This window comes from Pollachius pollachius, assembly GCF_949987615.1.
Source record: "Pollachius pollachius genome assembly, chromosome: 14".
Classification (NCBI taxonomy): Eukaryota; Metazoa; Chordata; class Actinopteri; order Gadiformes; family Gadidae; genus Pollachius; species Pollachius pollachius.
Window position 1 is genome coordinate 9,762,074 of NC_136947.1, and position 18,414 is coordinate 9,780,487.

General features: G+C 50.0%; 2 protein-coding genes across 2 annotated transcripts in view; both read left to right on the forward strand.

Moving 5' to 3' along the window:
- myo10 (myosin X) overlaps positions 1-18,414 on the forward strand; it is an 87,955-nt gene that overhangs the window by 57,695 nt on the left and 11,846 nt on the right. The window contains exons 11-24 of the mRNA XM_079751162.1: positions 908-1,054; positions 1,183-1,283; positions 2,089-2,155; positions 2,333-2,425; positions 3,696-3,764; positions 4,330-4,412; positions 4,883-4,991; positions 5,364-5,444; positions 9,869-9,993; positions 11,980-12,094; positions 12,490-12,596; positions 16,475-16,702; positions 16,822-16,861; positions 17,156-18,055. Of these exons, the coding sequence (XP_079607288.1) occupies positions 908-1,054; positions 1,183-1,283; positions 2,089-2,155; positions 2,333-2,425; positions 3,696-3,764; positions 4,330-4,412; positions 4,883-4,991; positions 5,364-5,444; positions 9,869-9,993; positions 11,980-12,094; positions 12,490-12,596; positions 16,475-16,702; positions 16,822-16,861; positions 17,156-18,055 (2,265 nt within the window). The remainder of the gene's footprint in view (positions 1-907; positions 1,055-1,182; positions 1,284-2,088; positions 2,156-2,332; positions 2,426-3,695; positions 3,765-4,329; positions 4,413-4,882; positions 4,992-5,363; positions 5,445-9,868; positions 9,994-11,979; positions 12,095-12,489; positions 12,597-16,474; positions 16,703-16,821; positions 16,862-17,155; positions 18,056-18,414) is intronic.
- Positions 13,260-15,652, forward strand: LOC307086108 (tripartite motif-containing protein 16-like). Its single transcript, XM_079751161.1, has one exon. It carries the CDS (start codon positions 13,331-13,333, stop codon positions 15,035-15,037), a length of 1,707 nt encoding a protein of 568 aa, XP_079607287.1. The 5' UTR covers positions 13,260-13,330; the 3' UTR covers positions 15,038-15,652.

An 18,414-nucleotide genomic window follows, 5' to 3' on the forward strand; every position in this document is an offset into this window, starting at 1 on the left:
TTCTTGGAATACAAACCGGACGTTTGTTTTAGTAGTTCAAACCTTTAACTAAACGTTTTGTTGAATCGTAACAATGTGCAGAATAAACATTGGATGTTTAAAAATTGTTATTATTGAAGAAAATAATCTAAACTAAGCCAATACATCAATATATATTTTCATTTTTCCGTTTCTATAATCATGAAGAATAAACATCCGACGTTTCAGTTATTTGTTATGCGTCTGTTTTGTAGAAACCTCAGAATTTGTAGAAAAAAAACATTCAAAGCACTTAAAGTTAAATTTAGAGTCCAAAACATCGCCACCACAACAAACACAAAGCCGAACATTCCTGGGACTTTCCGGTGATTCTGCGGCTGTTGTTAATGTTTGCGGAGGCCTCTGGCCGCATGCAGGGCGGTCCCACCGTGACCCGCGTCCTTTGTGTTGATGAATCCGATGTGGTGCTGGTGCGGCGGGGTTCACGCTAGCGGCTTAAGGAGGCTAATCACATTGGTCGCGGCCTCGGGGAGGAGGTCAGCTCCTCACGGCGGGAGGCTCGCTGCATTTTGTTACCAAAACACGCGCCTCAGACTCTGAATAATGAGCCTTTGTTAGTTTTTGTTTGTTTGTTCCTGTTTCGTGAACTAGCTTACAATCTGTCAAAAAGCCACCAGCTAGGGAGTCCTAAAGGTCTTAGGTTCAGAGGTTCAGAGGTTAATTTGAGGTTGATGTTTGTTAAAGCAATGAATGAATAATGACCTCATGTTGTGAGACCTTGAGCAGTTGTGTCTGGTGTTTATTTTAAGAGAATCAGTCGACAGGGGATATTTGAAATGTAACTTGTGTGTGTTTCTGAATGTTTGCGTATGTTTCTGAATGTGTGTATCTGAATGTGCGTGTGTGTGTGTGTTCCTGTGTGTGTCAGGCGGTGGACTCCCGGGACTCCATGGCGATGGCGCTGTACTCCCAGTGCTTCGCCTGGATCATCCGCCGCCTCAACGCTCGTATCCGCGGCAACGACGATTTCCTGTCCGTCAGCATCCTGGACATCTTCGGCTTCGAGAACTTCGAGGTCCGTATCATTGGTTGACTCGCGGTGTCCTTAAACGCTGGCGTGAACGTCAGTTGCCGTGGAGACGCGGTACAGGATGTGGTCGTTCGGGTGTGCTAACGCAGGGCTATGATGCGTTTCCTGTCCAGGTGAACCGCTTCGAGCAGTTCAACATCAACTACGCCAACGAAAAGCTGCAGGAGTACTTCAACAAGCACATCTTCTCCCTGGAGCAGCTGGAGTACAACAGGTACGTCCACACGTCTGTACTCCACCTCACCAACGGTCAACGGGGGGGGGGGGGAATCGGTCCAATGGTGACATCAAGAGGGGGAGTGTCGGCCCAGATCTGTGATGGGTGGACTGATCTGTCCGTCATACGTCTGGGTGGACACGCCCCCTTGTGATGTCACTTAAGGGTGGATTAGGAAATGGTTTGTAACGGCTGATCAACATCCCACCTGGTGGTTAAACAGGGTTCCTAATGGAGGCCACAGAAGAGTCGTATTGTGATGTGATAGGTGAGATGATGAGGTGATGGCGGTAGAATGATGAGGCGATGGAGGAGAGACAATGAAGTGATGGAGGAAGGACGATGAGGTGATGGAGGAAGAACGATGAGGTGATGGAGGAAGAACGATGAGGTGATGGAGGGAGGACGATGAGGTGATGGAGGTTAGATAGTGAGGTTATGGAGGAGAGATAGTGAGGTGAAGGAAGAGAGATAGTGAGGTTATGGTGGAGAGATAGTGAGGTGATGGAGGTTAGATATTGAGGTTATGGTGGAGCGATAGTGAGGTGAAGGAAGAGAGATAGTGAGGTGATGGAGGTTAGATAGTGAGGTGATGGAGGTGAGATAGTGAGGTGAAAGAGGAGAGACAGTGAGGTGAAGGGGGAGAGATAGTGAGGTGAAGGAGGAGAGATAGTCAGGTGAAGGGGGAGAGATAGTGGAGGAATGATAAAGAAGTGACAGAGGTATATAACAATGGTGTGTGTCTGTGTGTGTGTGTGTGTGTGTGTGTGTGTGTGTGTGTGTGTGTGTGTGGTTTCTCCAGGGAAGGCCTGGTGTGGCAGGACATCAACTGGATGGACAACGGAGAATGTCTGGACCTCATCGAGAAGGTACGTAAGGACCTGATCAGAACTCTGATAGGACGGGCCCCGGGTGATCAGCTGATCAATAGTATTGATACTGACGACGGGGGCCGTGATCATGGCAGTCGCTCGGGGAAACTGGCGTGGGAGGTGACGATGATGGTGGTGTTGGTGATGATGATGATGAAGGCTCTGTTTCCATAGAAACTGGGCCTCCTGGCTTTGATCAACGAGGAGAGCCACTTCCCCAAGGCCACCGACGGCACCCTGCTGGAGAAGCTCCACAGTCAGCACTCGGTGAGCACCTGCCGCCCACTTCCTGCCGCCCACTTCCTGTTTACAGGGGAGCCCACGGTGTGCATTAAAAGACGCCCTCTACAGGTTGAACACTGCTACTGCGTACCAAGCGTCTGATGGGCTCACGGGGTCACCCGCTCACCTGCTGGTTCAGCAGGGATGCGCCACACCTGTCCTCCGCTTCTTGAAGCTGTGTGAAGGGTCTGCAGCCCGAGACCGAACCACACCGGGAAGTTTTATTAAAGACGGTCCGCTGATCCAACCTTCAGGGGGCCGGGGTTTAAGTCCCACCCTGGTTCTGTCGATCATAACAAAGTACACCCTCTCCACATCCTAATCAGACCAACATCATTACTATACACACTAGCACTGAGTTCTACCACAGGCTGGTAGTGTTAGCTACGTTAGCCGCTACACACACACCGCTACGTACTGGGCTGAAACAACAACAGTAGTGGATACCATTAGCGACGGAGCATGGCTAACGCAGGGTCTTGTTTGTCTTCATCTCAAGGGAGGTGTGTTGTCCGTATTTAGTCTTCTTGGAAGTAGTGAGGACATGTACTGCCCTCACTGTACTGAACACAAGCACACCCCCTCCCAGCCGCGGGTCCAGACAGAAAAGACATTCTCTCTGCTCTATACCAGCTAATCAAGGGATAGAAGCTTCTGACTGACTGATCTAAGAACAAGATAGCATCTCTCACCCCTGACCTTTCACCCCTCGTGGTTCCACCTGCGGACGTTATAATGGACACTTGGGTCTTCTGTTGTCAGATGGTCTTAATCAAGTCCAAAGATCTACACAAGGAGAGGACGCTCTCTACAGGTTAAACACTGCCACTACATCTGAACGTCTGGTGGTGGTCACGGAGCGCCGAGAACATCTGCATGTTTGGGTGTGTTGTGTGATGTTGTTGTGTGACCGTGTTGTGTGATGTTGTTGTGTGACCGTGTTGTGTAACGTTGTTGTGTGACTGTGTTGTGTGAGCGTGTTGTGGGACGTTGTTGTGTGACTGTGTTGTGTGACGTTGTTGTGTGACTGTGTTGTGTGACATTGCTGTGTGACTGTGTTGTGTGACTGTTGTGCGACATTGTTGTGTGACTGTGTTGTGGGACCGTGTTGTGTGACTGTGTTGTGTGACTGTGTCATGGGGCTGTTGTGTGACTGTGTTCGAGGTTTGTGTTGAGCCGAGGCAGGACTCTCCCAGTCAGCGAGGAGAGAGTGTCTCTTCCTGCACGACGACTCACTTTGTTTTTCCCTCTGCAGAAAAACTCGTTCTACGTGAAGCCGCGTGTGGCGGTCCACTACTTCGGAGTCAAGCACTACGCCGGAGAGGTACTGAGGCAGCAGCACTATAGCATGGCTTAGCTTAGATAAGCATAGCTTAACATACCATTGCACGGAATATTATAAATGGTAAATGGACTGCATTTCTATAGCGCTTTTTTGTAACCAGAGGCCACCCGAAGCACTTCACAATATCACCTTACATTCACCCATCCATGCAAGGCGAGAGCCAGCTCGTCCAAGCAGTTAGGGTTAGGTGTCTTGCTCGGGAACACCTCAACACACAGTGGTCCACGGTTTGATCCCTGGCTGCAACCATGCAGTTACCAGCCAACCGGCTCTAACTCCTGAGCTACATGCCGCCCATAATTGCATAGTATAGCATCATAGTAGATCCAAGAGTAACCCCGGAGCCAGCAGTCCTACTGTGCTATAGCAGAACCTCTAGACCAGACAGCAGGTCTCCCCCTGCCAGTGTGTTCAGGTAGTGTTAACCCCTCTCTGGCTCCCCCTAGTGGTGTGTCCAGGAAGTACTAACTCCCCTCTAGCTTCCCCTGCTGTTGTGTTCAGGTAGTGTTAACCCCTCTCTGTCTCCCCCTGGTGGTGTGTTCAGGTAGTGTACGACGTTCGGGGCATGCTGGAGAAGAACAGAGACACGTTCCGCGATGATGTCCTCAACCTGTTGAGAGAGAGCCGGTCAGTAGTTCTGCGTCAACCTCGCTTTACCTTCTCTGTGATTGGTTTAGGCTTTGTCCTATTGTGTATTGCACTTTATTTTCATTATATTGTAGTGTATTTTAGTGATCACACTATATATCTGTGTATTGCACTGATGTTAAGTGTGCAGCCGTGTATTAAACTATTTATTTGTATCTTTTAGTGCATCTTCTAGGTATATCCTACTTAATTTCGATTTTTCGTAATTTCGAAAGGTACTCCCATCTATTTAAGTGCATTTTAGGTTATTTTGCTCTAAATTTGTGTTTTTTTGTGTATTTCCAAATATTTACTCGTATCATCTAATTCAGTGTACTGCCTGTAATCAGTGTATTTCAGTACATTTCAGGTTATTTTAGCTTACTACACTGTAAGTCAGTGTACTGTAGTATATTTCCGTGTGTATTCCATGCATTTCCATGTATTTGAGGTCTGTTGTGCGCCTGCAGATTGGACTTTGTGTACGACCTGTTTGAGCACGTGTGTAGCCGCAGCGGGGGGGACACCCTGAAGACCAGCGTCAAGCACCGCCGGCCCACTGTCAGCTCCCAGTTCAAGGTGAGACCACCAGTAGGCCTACTGACTCATGCAGTCTACAAGTACCATATGTAGTCTACAAGTACTGCATGTACTGGACAAATACTGTATGTTCTCTGGAAATACTGTATGTACTCTTCGAACACTGAGGGTAGCTCTATAGACTGCCTTAAGGGTCATACAACAAACACAACCAGTCACCAATTAACCAATTAGCAAAATCACCAATTAAGCATCACACAAAGAATTGTGGAAATTGTTTAACCCAAACCCAAACACACACACACACGGAAGCAGTGAGGTCCTGGTGGTGGCGAGGGTCAGACCTCTCACTCCTCTCCTCTGTCTCCTCTCCTCACTCCGCTGCTGTGTCTCCTTGTCTCCTCTCCTCAGAACTCCCTCCACTCTCTGATGGCGTCGCTAAGCTCCTCCCATCCCTTCTTCGTCCGCTGCATCAAACCAAACACACACAAGGTTGGAACTGAACCACACACACACACACACACACACACTAGGACATGACACACACACACATTAGGACATGTCACAAACACACAGACACACGCACAAACACAAACACACACACACGCACACACACACACACACTAGTAGGACTTGTCACACACACACACACACACACTAGGTAGGACTTGTCATACACACATACACACAATCCTCATCTTCAATTCACACACTCTTGTCTGGCGACCCAGCGAGGGACGTCCCCCGGTGGGATCCCTGTGACTCGTGACCCCTGGTTGCCAAGCAACAGGCTGGGCAGGGGGATGTGAAAGTCAACATGAGGATGATCCGGGTCTGGAACTCAACTCTACCGTTCAACCAGAGTACACACCGCTTTGAGTACTGCAGTGTGTAGTAACCTAGGCGTAGTACTCACTACAACATGGTATTTAGAGTGAGCTTTAGATTAAAGCTAATGTTATTATTATATACACATGTGCACACGCACACGCGCACACACATACAAAGACCTAACTGCACATGCACGCACACTTAGACCTAGATTCCCCAGCATCATACGTGTGCTGTGTTAGTATTTGGTGCTTACTCAAGCTAGCTGTATGTATTTGCGTGTTCTACGCTAGCGTGTGCTAGCTAGCGTAGGGCAGCTGCTCGGTGTGTCTTTATGAGGGGGAGTTGTCCGTCTGGCCTTCCCCTCCGACAGCAGGTAAACTGGCTAATGGCTTCTGATTGGTCCTTAATGGATCCAGTATGGGGACGGGGGCGGAGTCAGGGGGGTTCGCCATACAGCTTGTGTCTGGGGTTAAGACCCCTTAACAGGCCCCAAGAGGCGTCCGTGTTGTCTGCCTGAATGGAATGAGGGTCATTAGCTGTGTGTGTGTGTGCGCGTGTGTGTGTTTGTGTGTGTGTGTGTGTGTGTGTGTGTGTGTGTGTGTGTGCAATCTGTTCATGGATTTTATGCGTCGTGTCAATATATTGATACCTGACCCCCGACATCTGCAGTGTGACCTTTGACCCCTTGGGCGTTATGTCCCAGCTGTCCCATCGGTATTTAAAGACACACTTTGATATTGATGAATATTAATAGCTGATAATAAATCCTTATTTGACTCAAGTCCAGCTTGATTTAGCTCTTCACCAGATCATTAGTATATATATATCTCTATGTATAGATAGAGATTTATTGGTGTGTTTATCAAAAACAACATGTCATTAAGGAGCAGGTAGGGGTTAGAGGTCATCTTGCTCTAGGAGGCCAACAGGTAGACTGCGGAAACCGGGGATCGAACCCACCATCATTGAAACAGCATCAGACCGGGTTTAGTTGTACCCTGAGATGAGTGTTTATCTTAGGTTGAAGGGTTGGGCTGTCTGGGTTGTGTGTCTGTGTGTATGTGTGTGATGTTCGGTTTGAAAGTAAACAGATTTGGTCCTTCATAGAACACGCCTACACACACACACACAACTACACACGCACACATGCACACTCACACACACACACCCCTCCCCCAAATGCATCACATCGTAGATCTCATCACATCCATCACATTCTCTCTCTCTGTTTTATGTCGCCCTTTGTCCTTAATAATATCTCTCTCTCTCTCACTGTATCTCTCTCTCTCTCTCTCTCTGTCTTTCTCTCTCTCTCTCTCTTTCTCTCTCTCTCTCTCTCTTTCTCTCTCTCTCTCTTTCTCTCTCTCTCTCTCTCTCTCTCTCTCTCTCTCTCTCTCTGTCCCTCTCTCTCTCTCTGTCCCTCTCTCTCTCTCTGGCTCTCTCTCTGTCTCTCGCTCTCTCTCTCTCTCTCTCTCTCTCTCTCTCTCTCTCTCTCTCTCTCTCTCTCTCTCTCTCTGTCTCCCTCTGACACACACAATCCTCTCTGTCAAACAAGTGGCCGCACAAATTAGCCTCAGCAGGAGATGCGTTACCATAGTAACACCCGTCACTGAAGACCTCCCCCCCCCCCCCCCAGCCCACCCTCCCCTTTCTACACACACACACACACACACACACACACTCAGAAGGGGGAGTGGACTGAGCATTGGGAGCCTTTGTTCAGCGTGGCGATGGCAGTGTGCGTGTGTGTGAGTCCGTGAGAGTGAGTGTGTGTTGACGAGAGGGACCACAGCACCCAGGTCTTTGGGGAACTTTCCGGACCTTTCCTCTGCGTGTCGGGGTTCGGCTCCAGGATGAGGTGCGTCCGTGCACGGTAAGGTCCACATGCGTCGCATGGCTGCGTACTGTCACGCTCTTATTTTTTAAAGGACCACGTTGTGGTGGTGTCAGAGTAAGAGCGTGCGTGACAGAGCCCGGGGACCACGAAGGGTCTCTGGAAGGGCAGGTGGGTCGGTGGACCCACGCGCCCCCCCCCTCTCTCCTGGACCAGTGCACCTGCTGCCAGTCCGGTTGGAATGAGGGTTAAGACTTCTGTGGGTGTCTGTGGAGCGCTGTGAGTGTCTGAGGAGTTGTGTGTTGTGTGTTGTGTTGTGGGGTGTGTTGCTGTGTGTGTGTGTTTGTGTGGTGTGTTGCTGTGTTTGTCTGTTTTGTGTGTTGTGTTATGTGGTGTGTTGTGTTGCTGTGTGTGTCGAAGAGCTGCGGGTGTGTTGCCGTGTGTGTCGTTGGAGCGCTGTGTGTTGTGCGTTGTGTGGTGTGTTGTGTTGCTGGTTGTACTGGTGTTGGTGGTAGCGCTGGTCTTACAGTGTAGCGCCACGTGTTGATTCAGTCAGACTGTTTGGGACCAAACTCTGCATTGGGCTGTCTCTCTGTTTGACTGCCGTTCTGTCTTGCTCTGTCTCTTTCTCTGCCTGTCTGTCTCTCTCTCTCTGTGTGCCTGTCTCTCTCTCTCTCGCTCGCTCTCTCGCTCTCGTAGTCTGTAGTAGTCTGCCCCGGGTCCAGGTCTATCGGCTCTCAGTTGGACGCTGCTCTGATCCATTGTGGTTCGGATTAGGATTTAGGATCCTTAGATAGTTAGATGTTCCTAATCAGAGACGTCTCCTAAGCCAAGCCTCTCCAAGTCTGGGTTTTCAAAGAACCCCTGGGAACATCCCCCCCCCCATCCTTTATCCAGCTGAAAGCCCAAGGAGAAGTCTCAGCCTTGGCCCCTCTACTCTGGGGGGCCTCTATCCAAAGCGACAAATCATGAATGCAGAGACATGTCATTGAGAAGCAGGTTAGAAAGTAAAGAGACGGGGCAGGTAGGGGTTAGACAGTACAGAGACATGTCATTAAGGAGCAGGTAGGTGTTAGACAGTACAGAAACACATCATTAAGGAGCAGGTAGGGGTTAGACACAGGTCATTAAGGATTAAGTAGTGGTTAGATAGTACAGAGACAGGTCATTAAGGAGCAGATAGGGGTCAGACAATACAGAGACAGACAGGTGTACCAAGAACCTTTCAGCTTGGAGTCAACACCTTGGACTACAGATGTGGAATACAAACAGGTTTCTTGTGTGTGGGTGAGTGACTGAGTGAGAGAGAGACTTCCTGACACCAGCTCTTGTTTTTGTGACATTCAAGGCTCTTCTATTATGCTAATGAGGGCTATGCTAATGAGGGCCCTCTTGGACCAATGGCAGATAATGGCTGTCTTTGAGGCCCCAGGGTCGGTGCTGGGGGGGGGGGTGTTGTGGTGTAGTCCAAAGGGGATAAAGGGGTCTTTAGGAGGGGGCCTGAAAGCTTCCTGTTGTCACGACGCCCCCTTGCATCCCAGAGGTGACTCCGGGGCACGGGGACTGAATGGGGCTCCCTCCAGTGGAAAGGTCGTCGCCGCGGCAACAGAAGATGCCAGTGTCCTCCGCTAGCTGGGCCCTGCCGAACGCTACGCACCCGCACGTCCACCGCTGGCCCTAGGTCATAGGTCACGGCAGAACACGAACTTGTGTGTGTGTGTGTGTGTGTGTGTGTGTGTGGGTGTGTGTGTGTGCACTTGGCAGTTTCAAGAAGCAGAATCTGAAGTTTGGACGTCACGCATCCACGTCTATTAGCATAGTGCGGTTAGCTTTTCGCTAATGAGTCGTCAGTCTTCTCGCCTTTGGGCATCCAAACATTCCATCACAGCTCATTATCATAATGTACCAGCCAATCACAGTACAGTACATCACTTTGTCCTGCCATGACATGGAAATACGTATCTTTACGGAGCACATCGTATTTCCCGTTGTTTTTCAGTAGTTTGGGAATCTTGAAGTAATCTTGTAGTAGTTTCCCAATCCTGAGTCCTGAAGTGGTTATCTAGCAGTTTTGTCCCGATCCAAAATGGCCTCCGCGGTGCCCCAATCCAAAATGGCCTCCTCGGTTTACCATCCAAAACGGCCTCCACATTGCCCTGATCCAAAATGGCCTCTCCGGTGTCCGAATCCAAAATGGCGTGCACTGAGCCTGCTGTGGTCTGAGCCTGCTGTGTGTGTGTGTCATCAGATGCCCGAGCAGTTCAACGCGGTGGTGGTGCTGAACCAGCTCCGCTACTCTGGGATGCTGGAGACAGTGAAGATCCGGCAGCACGGCTTCCCCATCCGGAGGCCCTTCCAGGACTTCTGCTGCAGGTCGGTACCCACCCCCCCCCCCCCTTCGCCTCTCAGCTCCTCAGCATCCACATGGTCATCATGGCAACGGGATTTATAGAGAGTGAAACCACCAACTATGGGACTATACTGCACTACACTAATACAGTACCTCCCTGAAGAGGTGGTCTCAGTTTGCTTCCAAACGAACCCCGGTACGGTTCACTTGAGATGTGAAAGCGAACGCACCTCGCTCCGATCCAGTTCTAAAAAGCATATAAAAATGCTCATGCATTTAACACATTCATCACGATATCAGCACAACGAGTGCAGCCCGCTGGATATCCATGATTATTTACTTTCACAGACACTTTCCTCCACTTTTTATCTTTACCCCGCCCCAGACCTTTTTGTCCATGATTTAACGATTTTCTTTGCATTTTTTTTGCATTTTTTTACGTCAGTTCCAAATTCTGGGACTGCTGCGATTGCAATGTGAAAAGGAACCGCACCAAACCAAAAAAAATGAATATTTAGGGCATATGAACATGCCCTAAATAGTCTCTCTCTCTCTCTCTCTCTCGCTCTCGCTCTCGCTCTCGCTCTGGCTCTTTCTCTCTCTCTCTCGCTCTCTCTCTCTCTCTCTCTCTCTCTCTCTCTCTCTCTCTCTCTCTCTCTCTCTCTCTCTCTCTCTCTCTCTCTCTCTCTCTCAAGGTGATTTTATAGGCAACACCAATGCACTTTGCTCAGTGAATTTTTTTTTAGATGTTTTTTAGATTTTCCCACTTTTAACAATTGAGTAAATAAATAAACTGAAAAGGGAAAATTAGTAAATTTGTCTGTTGGAAATATCTTTTGCATAAACATACCCTTATAGTCTTTGTTCCTCTACAGCAAATTATATAATACATTGCACTTTCAGGAAAACTTGGGCCTAACACATTCTTTGAACAAAAGAGCACACCAGAATAGGCCTGTTTAGTAAGCAGGATTTGATGCCGCATTCCCACACTTATAAAATGCAATTCAAGGTGGAAGTAATCAAAGTATTCAGTATACAATTCTTAGATTGAGTAATGTAACGGAATACTTTACATATTACATTCTTGGGCATGTATTCTGTATTCTGTAACTGGATACATTTTAAAAGTATCCTTCCCAACACTGTACTATACTAATACACTAGTAAATTACTACTATATTACAGAACTATACTACTACCATTCTACAGTATTACTATTCTACTATTCTAATACACTTATACAGTACTACTATATTACAGAACTATACTACAACAGTACTACAGTATTACTATACTACTATACTAATACACTTATACAGCACTACTATACTACAGAACTATACTAATACTACTATACTACTACTAATACCCTTATACAGTACTACTATATTAAATAACTATACTACTACACTAATACACTACTACAGTACTACTACAGTAATACTATACTACACTACTGCAGAACTATACTACTACACTAATACAGTACTACAGCACTACTGTAGTAGCAAACTGCATAATCTTTAGGGTAATAAATCAAGGCCTTTCCGGCTGCTGTGATGAGTCAAAAAAGGAGTCATGTCCCAGTCAGGATGCTGCTGTGCAGGACGCTGTCTCTCTCTGCTGGCAGTGGAGCGTTAACCCTTTGAGCCCTGCCTGGTTCTCTTGAGTCATGTGCATTGTTGCAGTGCCATTGTTTTTGCTTGTTGAGCTGCTTGTTGAGGCTCACTTAGGCCTGCAGACTAAACTATGCAGTTGAGATCTTCTCCCTCTGCAATACTGAAAATGCAAGACTTGCTTCCTAGGTCAATGTTTGAGAACAAAAAGCTCCACCTAGTGCTAGCTGTAGCTACTGTTAGCTCCACCTAGCGCTAGCTGTAGCTTAGGTTAGCTCCACCTAGCAATAAGTACTACTACCATAGTCCTACATCGGTACTACAACTGGATTGATCCTGCTGCTGCTTGTTGACCCCGCCCACTTACTACTTGCCCCGCCCACTCCCCAGGTACAAGGTGCTCATGAGGGGTGTGGCCCTGGCCGAGGACCCCAGGGGGCGGTGCCTTGAACTGCTCCAGACCTACGACAGCAGCAGCAGCCAATGGCAGCTTGGCAAAACCAAGGTGAGAGATTTAGAGAACGAGAAAGTAGTTGGTTGTTTGTTTGTGTACATTTCCTCATACTCACGTTGTGATTTCAGACTGAGTGGTGTCTGTGGATGTTTTAGTGGTTGGAAAGTATGAAGTGTATGACACAAGATTAGACAGTTTATATAATACAATATACAATATCATGTATTTGTTCCACAACAATAATATTATGATCTGGTGGGGCTTTGGCTCTCTGGTGAAAGGTCTAGGTTGGAACCCCGAGTCGTGAAGTCCTCTCATCATCATGTCATCATCTCCTTCCTTCCTCTCTTCTCCTCCTATCTTCTCCTCTCCTCCTCTCCTCTCCTTATTTCCTCTCCTCTATTCCTCTCCTCTGCTCCACTCCTCTCCTCTCCTCCCCTGTCCAGGTGTTCATCAGAGAGTCTCTCGAGCATCGCCTGGAGAAGGAGCGTGAGGAGGAGGTTCTGCGGGCGGCCATGATCATCCAGGCCCATGTCCTGGGCTTCATCGCCAGGTAACGCTCTCAATCCCTCTTCCAGAACAGAGGAGTCATGTGACACACTGAAACAGACAGAACTATGCATCAGATGCAGAAAAAACATGTCGCCAACCTCTAAAGGCTGCTACAGACCGGCCCAACCGCTGGCCATCTGAAACATCTGGGGAGACTCGGATGAGTTTGTTCAGATGTGTTGGAACCTTTTGGTGCAGACGGTGTCTGGTCCGATTCAACATGCAAAGTCTGAGTGCATTGGCGTCTGAGGAATAGAGCCTCTGGTTGGTTGTCTGCTGCTAGCAAACAACCAGCGAATCAGCGCGGTGTGTGAGATGGGAGGACTAGCGCCACGAGAATAGCGCCTCTTGCAAGCACAGAACGTACACGCTACTGTGTAGTTGGCAGTAGTCTTTGCGGTGTGTTTCAATGCAACTTTTCTTCCGAACGGGTCAGACGAGAGGCCACGGAGTGGTCAGATAAAGGTAGTTGGCCATTGGTTTGAGTGTGGGTGGTGTGTAGGACTTCAGTGCCCCGTACACCTTGGCTTTCAGGGTTTCAATAAACTGTCCTTTCTGGAAATACATCGTGCCAATCTTAGCTGTGAAGACTTCCTCGTGGAACAAGATCAACTACATTTTTGATGGGCGGTGCGGCAACAAATGGAACTGGGTGTTTACTGCATGCAATAAAAAAATTCAGTCGAGAACAAACCCTGAACCTGTCAGGAAGCCCGGACGAATCCAGTCATCCAAATGGCGAGACTCAAATCCCTAGCGGAGCGGGAGGTCTACAGCTGTTCCATCTGTCTGGAGCAGCTGCGCGAGCCGGTGACCATACCCTGTGGACACAGCTACTGCCTGGGCTGCATCAGAGACTATTGGAGCAACGACAAGAGGTTCTTCAGCTGTCCCCAGTGCAGGAAGATCTTCACGTTGAGACCGGCTCTGGAGAAGAACACCGTTCTAGCGGAGCTCATTGAAAACACAGAGGCAGCAGCAAACAGTGAGCCAGACCCTGACCCGGACCCTGACCCCTGCTCTGCTGGACCCGGAGAAGTGGGCTGTGACATCTGCACCACGGTGAAGATGAAGGCAATCAAGACCTGTCTGGTGTGTCTGGTGTCCTTCTGTGAGGTGCACGTCCTGAGTCACTATCAAGTGGCCGGGTTGAGGAGACACAAGCTAGTGGAACCGACAACCGAGCTCCAGGACAACATCTGCCCCCGTCACGACGAGGTCATGAGGATCTACTGCCGCCGAGACCGGGTCGGTATCTGTAACCTGTGTGCTGTGGACGAGCACCGAGGCCATGAGACGATCACAGCCGAGGCTGAGAGACTCGAGAGGCAGAAGGATCTCATCGGGCACCAGAGAGTCATGCAGGCAAGGATCCAAAAGGTGGAAGAAGATGTTGTGGTTCTTCAGGAGGAGATTGACTCCATCAATCAATCTGCTAACGTAGCATTGAGAGATATCGACGAGCTCTTTGCTGAGATGATCCGTCCCCTTGAGAGCCAGAGGGCCGACATTAAAGAGAAGATCAGGACCAAGGAGAAGGTGGCGGTGAGCCGGCTCCTCGACCTGCAGCGTAACCTGGAGCAGGAGATCTCCGTGATGAGGAGCAGCATCGATGACCTGGAGGCTCTCTTCCAGACCCACAGTGACATTTTCTTCCTGAAGGAATGCCCTCGGGACTTTTTTCTCAAGAAGTACACAGGCCTGCCCTCCAGAGACCCTGATCCCATGCAGTACTTGAAGAACGTGACTGTAGCTCTGGCCAAGATGAGGGATAAACTAAAGGTGTTTGTTAAAGACCAAGCCCCTCCTGTTTCACGAGCCGTGGCCGAAGTGGATGTCCTACCTTCACAGCAGGCTGAGCCCAAGTCCAGGAGTGACTTCTTACAATTCTCATGTGAACTGAGCTTCGACCCAAAGACAAAATCCAAATTCCTGGCTCTGTCCGAGGATGACCGAAAGGTGATGTCTGAGGGGAACAAAAAGGTCAAGTTTGTGGGTTCCAGAGCGGTGAGGCCGAAGAAGAACCGAGCAGGAAAGCAAAGCCCGCTGGACTGGGCGGTGGGGCAGTGTCTGAGTAAAGAGTCTCTGACCGGGAGGCAGTACTGGGAGGTCAGCTGGACCACGCGCTACATCTCCATCGCCGTGGGTTACAAGGACAGCTCGTGGAACGACCAGGGTGCCGACGACAAGTCCTGGGCTCTGATCGTCTGCCCTACCGCTGTTGAATTCAAACACAACGACGTCATCACCCTGCTCCCCGGCCCACACCCCTCCAGGGTGGGGGTGTACCTGGACTACAGGGCGGGCACCCTGCGGTTCTACTGCTCCGACACCTTGACCCTGCTCCACAAGGTGCAGACCATCTTCACCCAGCCGCTGTTCACTGGCATCATGCTGGACGCTCAGAGCGGGGCGACAGCAGAGTTCTGCTATCCTCTCTAAGCTTAGATGAGCGGTTTAAGATGGAAACATGATTTCCATTATGATGTGAGGCTGGTTATCTTTGTTTTGTTCTCGGAATTTGGAATTTGAAAGTTATACTTATACTCCAAATCAAAGTAAATTATAAATTCATTGTCTTAAGTTTTGTTTTTTCAAACATACCCCTCCCCCCTCGCTAGATGGGAATGTAGGGGGTGGAGCTGAACAGAAACCTAGCCCCTCCCCTTAAGTCAATACAAATGTCAATAAGAAGTTTGCCAAAAGGCATTTTTTTAATTCTTGAGGATGGACGGGAACTAGCTCAAACTGGTTATTCGGTTTCCTCCAAAGGTTTGTCACATTACGATTATTAGGTAAGGAACAATTAATGTTGATTTTTTTAAATTAAACTTCTACACCCAAACAAAAAACTAAATTATCAATTCATTGTTCTTGAGATTTTTTATCTAAGTACTTATGTTTGGATCATTCATATAAAAAAAAGCTTTTTATGTTTAGAATAAATTGTATGCTTATAAATTACGCCATTTAACAGGTTTGGATACGTCTTTACCAGAATCTACTGTAATGCTGGTTGTTTGGCATTTCATTTGACAATAAAACACTGAATCCCCATTTTCATGTTATTCTTCATGGGAAAAAAACATCCAAACTGGGAAACCTAAAGTTGAATTACTTTGATACCACGATTGAGACCCAACAAAATCGTACAGTGTAGATATTCTTTAAGATATTTGCGCCAAAAAAAAAAAAGTGCCTACCTCTGGTATATATAGCTGTACTACGTAGTTATGATGCATTCCTTCACTGGCATCAAACTGATGTTTCGTCCAATGACGTCGCTCTACCGTCAACTACGCTGCTGTCCTCCTTACTTGTCTACATGGTTGCTAAGCGCTGCTGTAGCCAAGTTCAACAGTACATCCTAACCAGGTTAAAACAAAGGTTTCACCTCTAGGTGGCAGCAGACTCACCAGTGTGTGCTACAGAGTCGTCAATCTTGTCTTACAGAGGAGAAGGTCCATTGAGTGACAGATAGGTGTGAGGCTGCACTTTTAGTTAGTGAACACGCCAGCTTCCATCCACTTAGGATGGATCCAAAATGGCTGCCCATTAGCCAAGTCCAGCCACACGTACAGACATTTTGAACATGCCTGGTACCATCCTCTTAGGATGGCTCCAAAACAGCCATTGTCCAGCCACACGTATGTCCAAGGACGTATGTGTGGCTGGGCAATGGCCGTCTCTTGGCTAGTGGGTGGCTATTTTGGCCTGCATTCTCTTGGCGAATGGGCGGCCATTTCGGTCTGCCTTCTCTTGGCGAATGAGTGGCCATTTTGGGAGACATTCGGGCCAGTTGTTGTTGTTTTCCACGCTGCTCAGCTTTCCTCCCTGTGGATGCGACAAACCTCCTCTGTGGATCTCTCCCCTCAACAGGAAACAGTACAGGAAGCAGCTGCAGTGCATTGTGGTCATTCAGAAGAACTACCGTGCGTTCTACTGGCGCAGGAGGTTCCTGCTGCTCCGGGAGGCGGCGCTCACCTTCCAGCGGCTCCTCCGCGGCCGGCGCGCCCGCCGCCTCTGCAGCCTGCTCCTGGAGGAGAGGAGGAGCAGGGAGGAGGAGCAGGAGCGGAGGCGCAGCGAGGAGCGGAGGGAGATGGAGAGGTAAAGTGTTGTTACTTGCAGAGACTTTTACGAACGAGACATGGTCAGGACAGACCGAGATTCGCATTGAGTTGTAAAACCTAAATCTAACCTGTCCGTCTGTCTTTTGTGTATTTCAGAGAAAGACAACGGTTGGAGACTGAGTTACTTGCGAGACAGGTATAGCCAAACTGCTCTCCTTACTTGTCTCCCTCCCTCCCTGTCCTATTCCCTCCCTGTCTCACTGCCTCCCTCTGTCTCGCCGCTCTGTCTCACTCCCTTCCTGTCTCACTCTCTCCCTCCCTCCCTGTTTCACTCCCTCCCTCTCTCCCTCCCTCCCTCCCTGTCTCACTCCCTCCCTCCCTCCCTCCCTCCCTGTCTCACTCCTTCCCTGTCTCACTCCCACCCTGCGTTCTTGTCCTGGTCCTTCTGTATCTCCTCATATATCTCCTGTACCTCCTGACTGTGTCGAAGGCGGAGGCAGCGAGGGCGCTAGAGGAGGCTCGGTGCAAGGAGGTGCCCGGGGAGGAGCCCGGGTCCCCCCAGGTCCCGGGCTCCGCGGAGACGGAGGCGCCGGCGCCGGATGGGATCCGCCCCCAGGAGGTGTCCAAGGTGGAGGAGATCCTCCGCCTGGAGCGGGAGATCCAGGCCCTGCAGCGGCAGAAGGAGCGGCAGGAGCTGTCCCTTACAGAGGCCTCCCTGTGCCGGCTGCACCTCCTCCGGGACCAGGAGCTGCGGCGGCTGGAGGACGACGCCTGCAAGGCCGCCCAGCAGTTCCTCGACTCGCTCAACTTCGACGAGATCGACGAGTGCGTCCGCAACATCGAGAGCTCGCTGGGCTCCGGCGGCGAGGCGGCGACGGCTAAGGCGGGAGGCGACGAGGAGGAGCAGGAGGAGGAGGAGGAGGAGGTGGACGAGGGCTTCGGCGCCGACGACGACAAAGACTCGCCCAACCCCAGCGAGCACGGCCACTCGGACGGCCAGCGCACCAGCGGCATCCGCACCAGCGACGACTCGTCGGAGGAGGACCCGTACGCCAACGACGGCATAGCCCCGCCCCCCGGCCCGCTGCACCCGGGGGGGCCCCTCCCGCCGCCGCCCACTGCCTGCCACAGCGTGTCCTCCAGCGGGGACTCGGCCTACTGCCACCCCCAGGCCTCGTCGGAGGCCCCGTCGGAGGTGGAGCTGATCCCGCCGGACGAGGACTCGGACTACGACCAGGACGACTACGACCAGGACGCCCTGGGCTCCAGCGCCGGGCGGCCCGGGTCGCACCCCCGCAGCGGGCAGTGGTCCCCGGACTACCAGGGCTCCCTGGGCACCTACAGCAGCTCGGCGGCATACCGCTTCAGCTCCGAGGGGCCGCAGTCTTCGGTGGGTAGACCCTCCCCTGGTCCTGGTCCAGTCTGGGGTCCAAGACCAAATGCTAATGCTAAAGATTAGCGCTATGCTAATCTTTGTGCTAGATTACCATAGCGCAAGTTAGGGATAGCAGATGGCTTGATTTACCCTCACCCGACTCGATTTAGCATAACTTTAGGTGTAACTTCATTAACGTTGATTTAGCAAAGCATAACTTGAAAGGAGGCTTAACTTAGCCAACCTTACCTCAACTCTACTTTCGTAGCATAACCAGAGAGGACAGCTTACCTTACAATACCTTAGCCTTTTGTGACCAGAGGATAGTTTGATGAAGTGTTTGTTAATCTCCTCTCCCTCGGCGGTCCAGTTGA

Excerpts from the sequence above, each read along its gene's own strand:
- LOC307086108 (XM_079751161.1), top strand. The coding sequence starts at position 13,331 with ATGGCGAGACTCAAATCCCTAGCGGAGCGGGAGGTCTACAGCTGTTCC.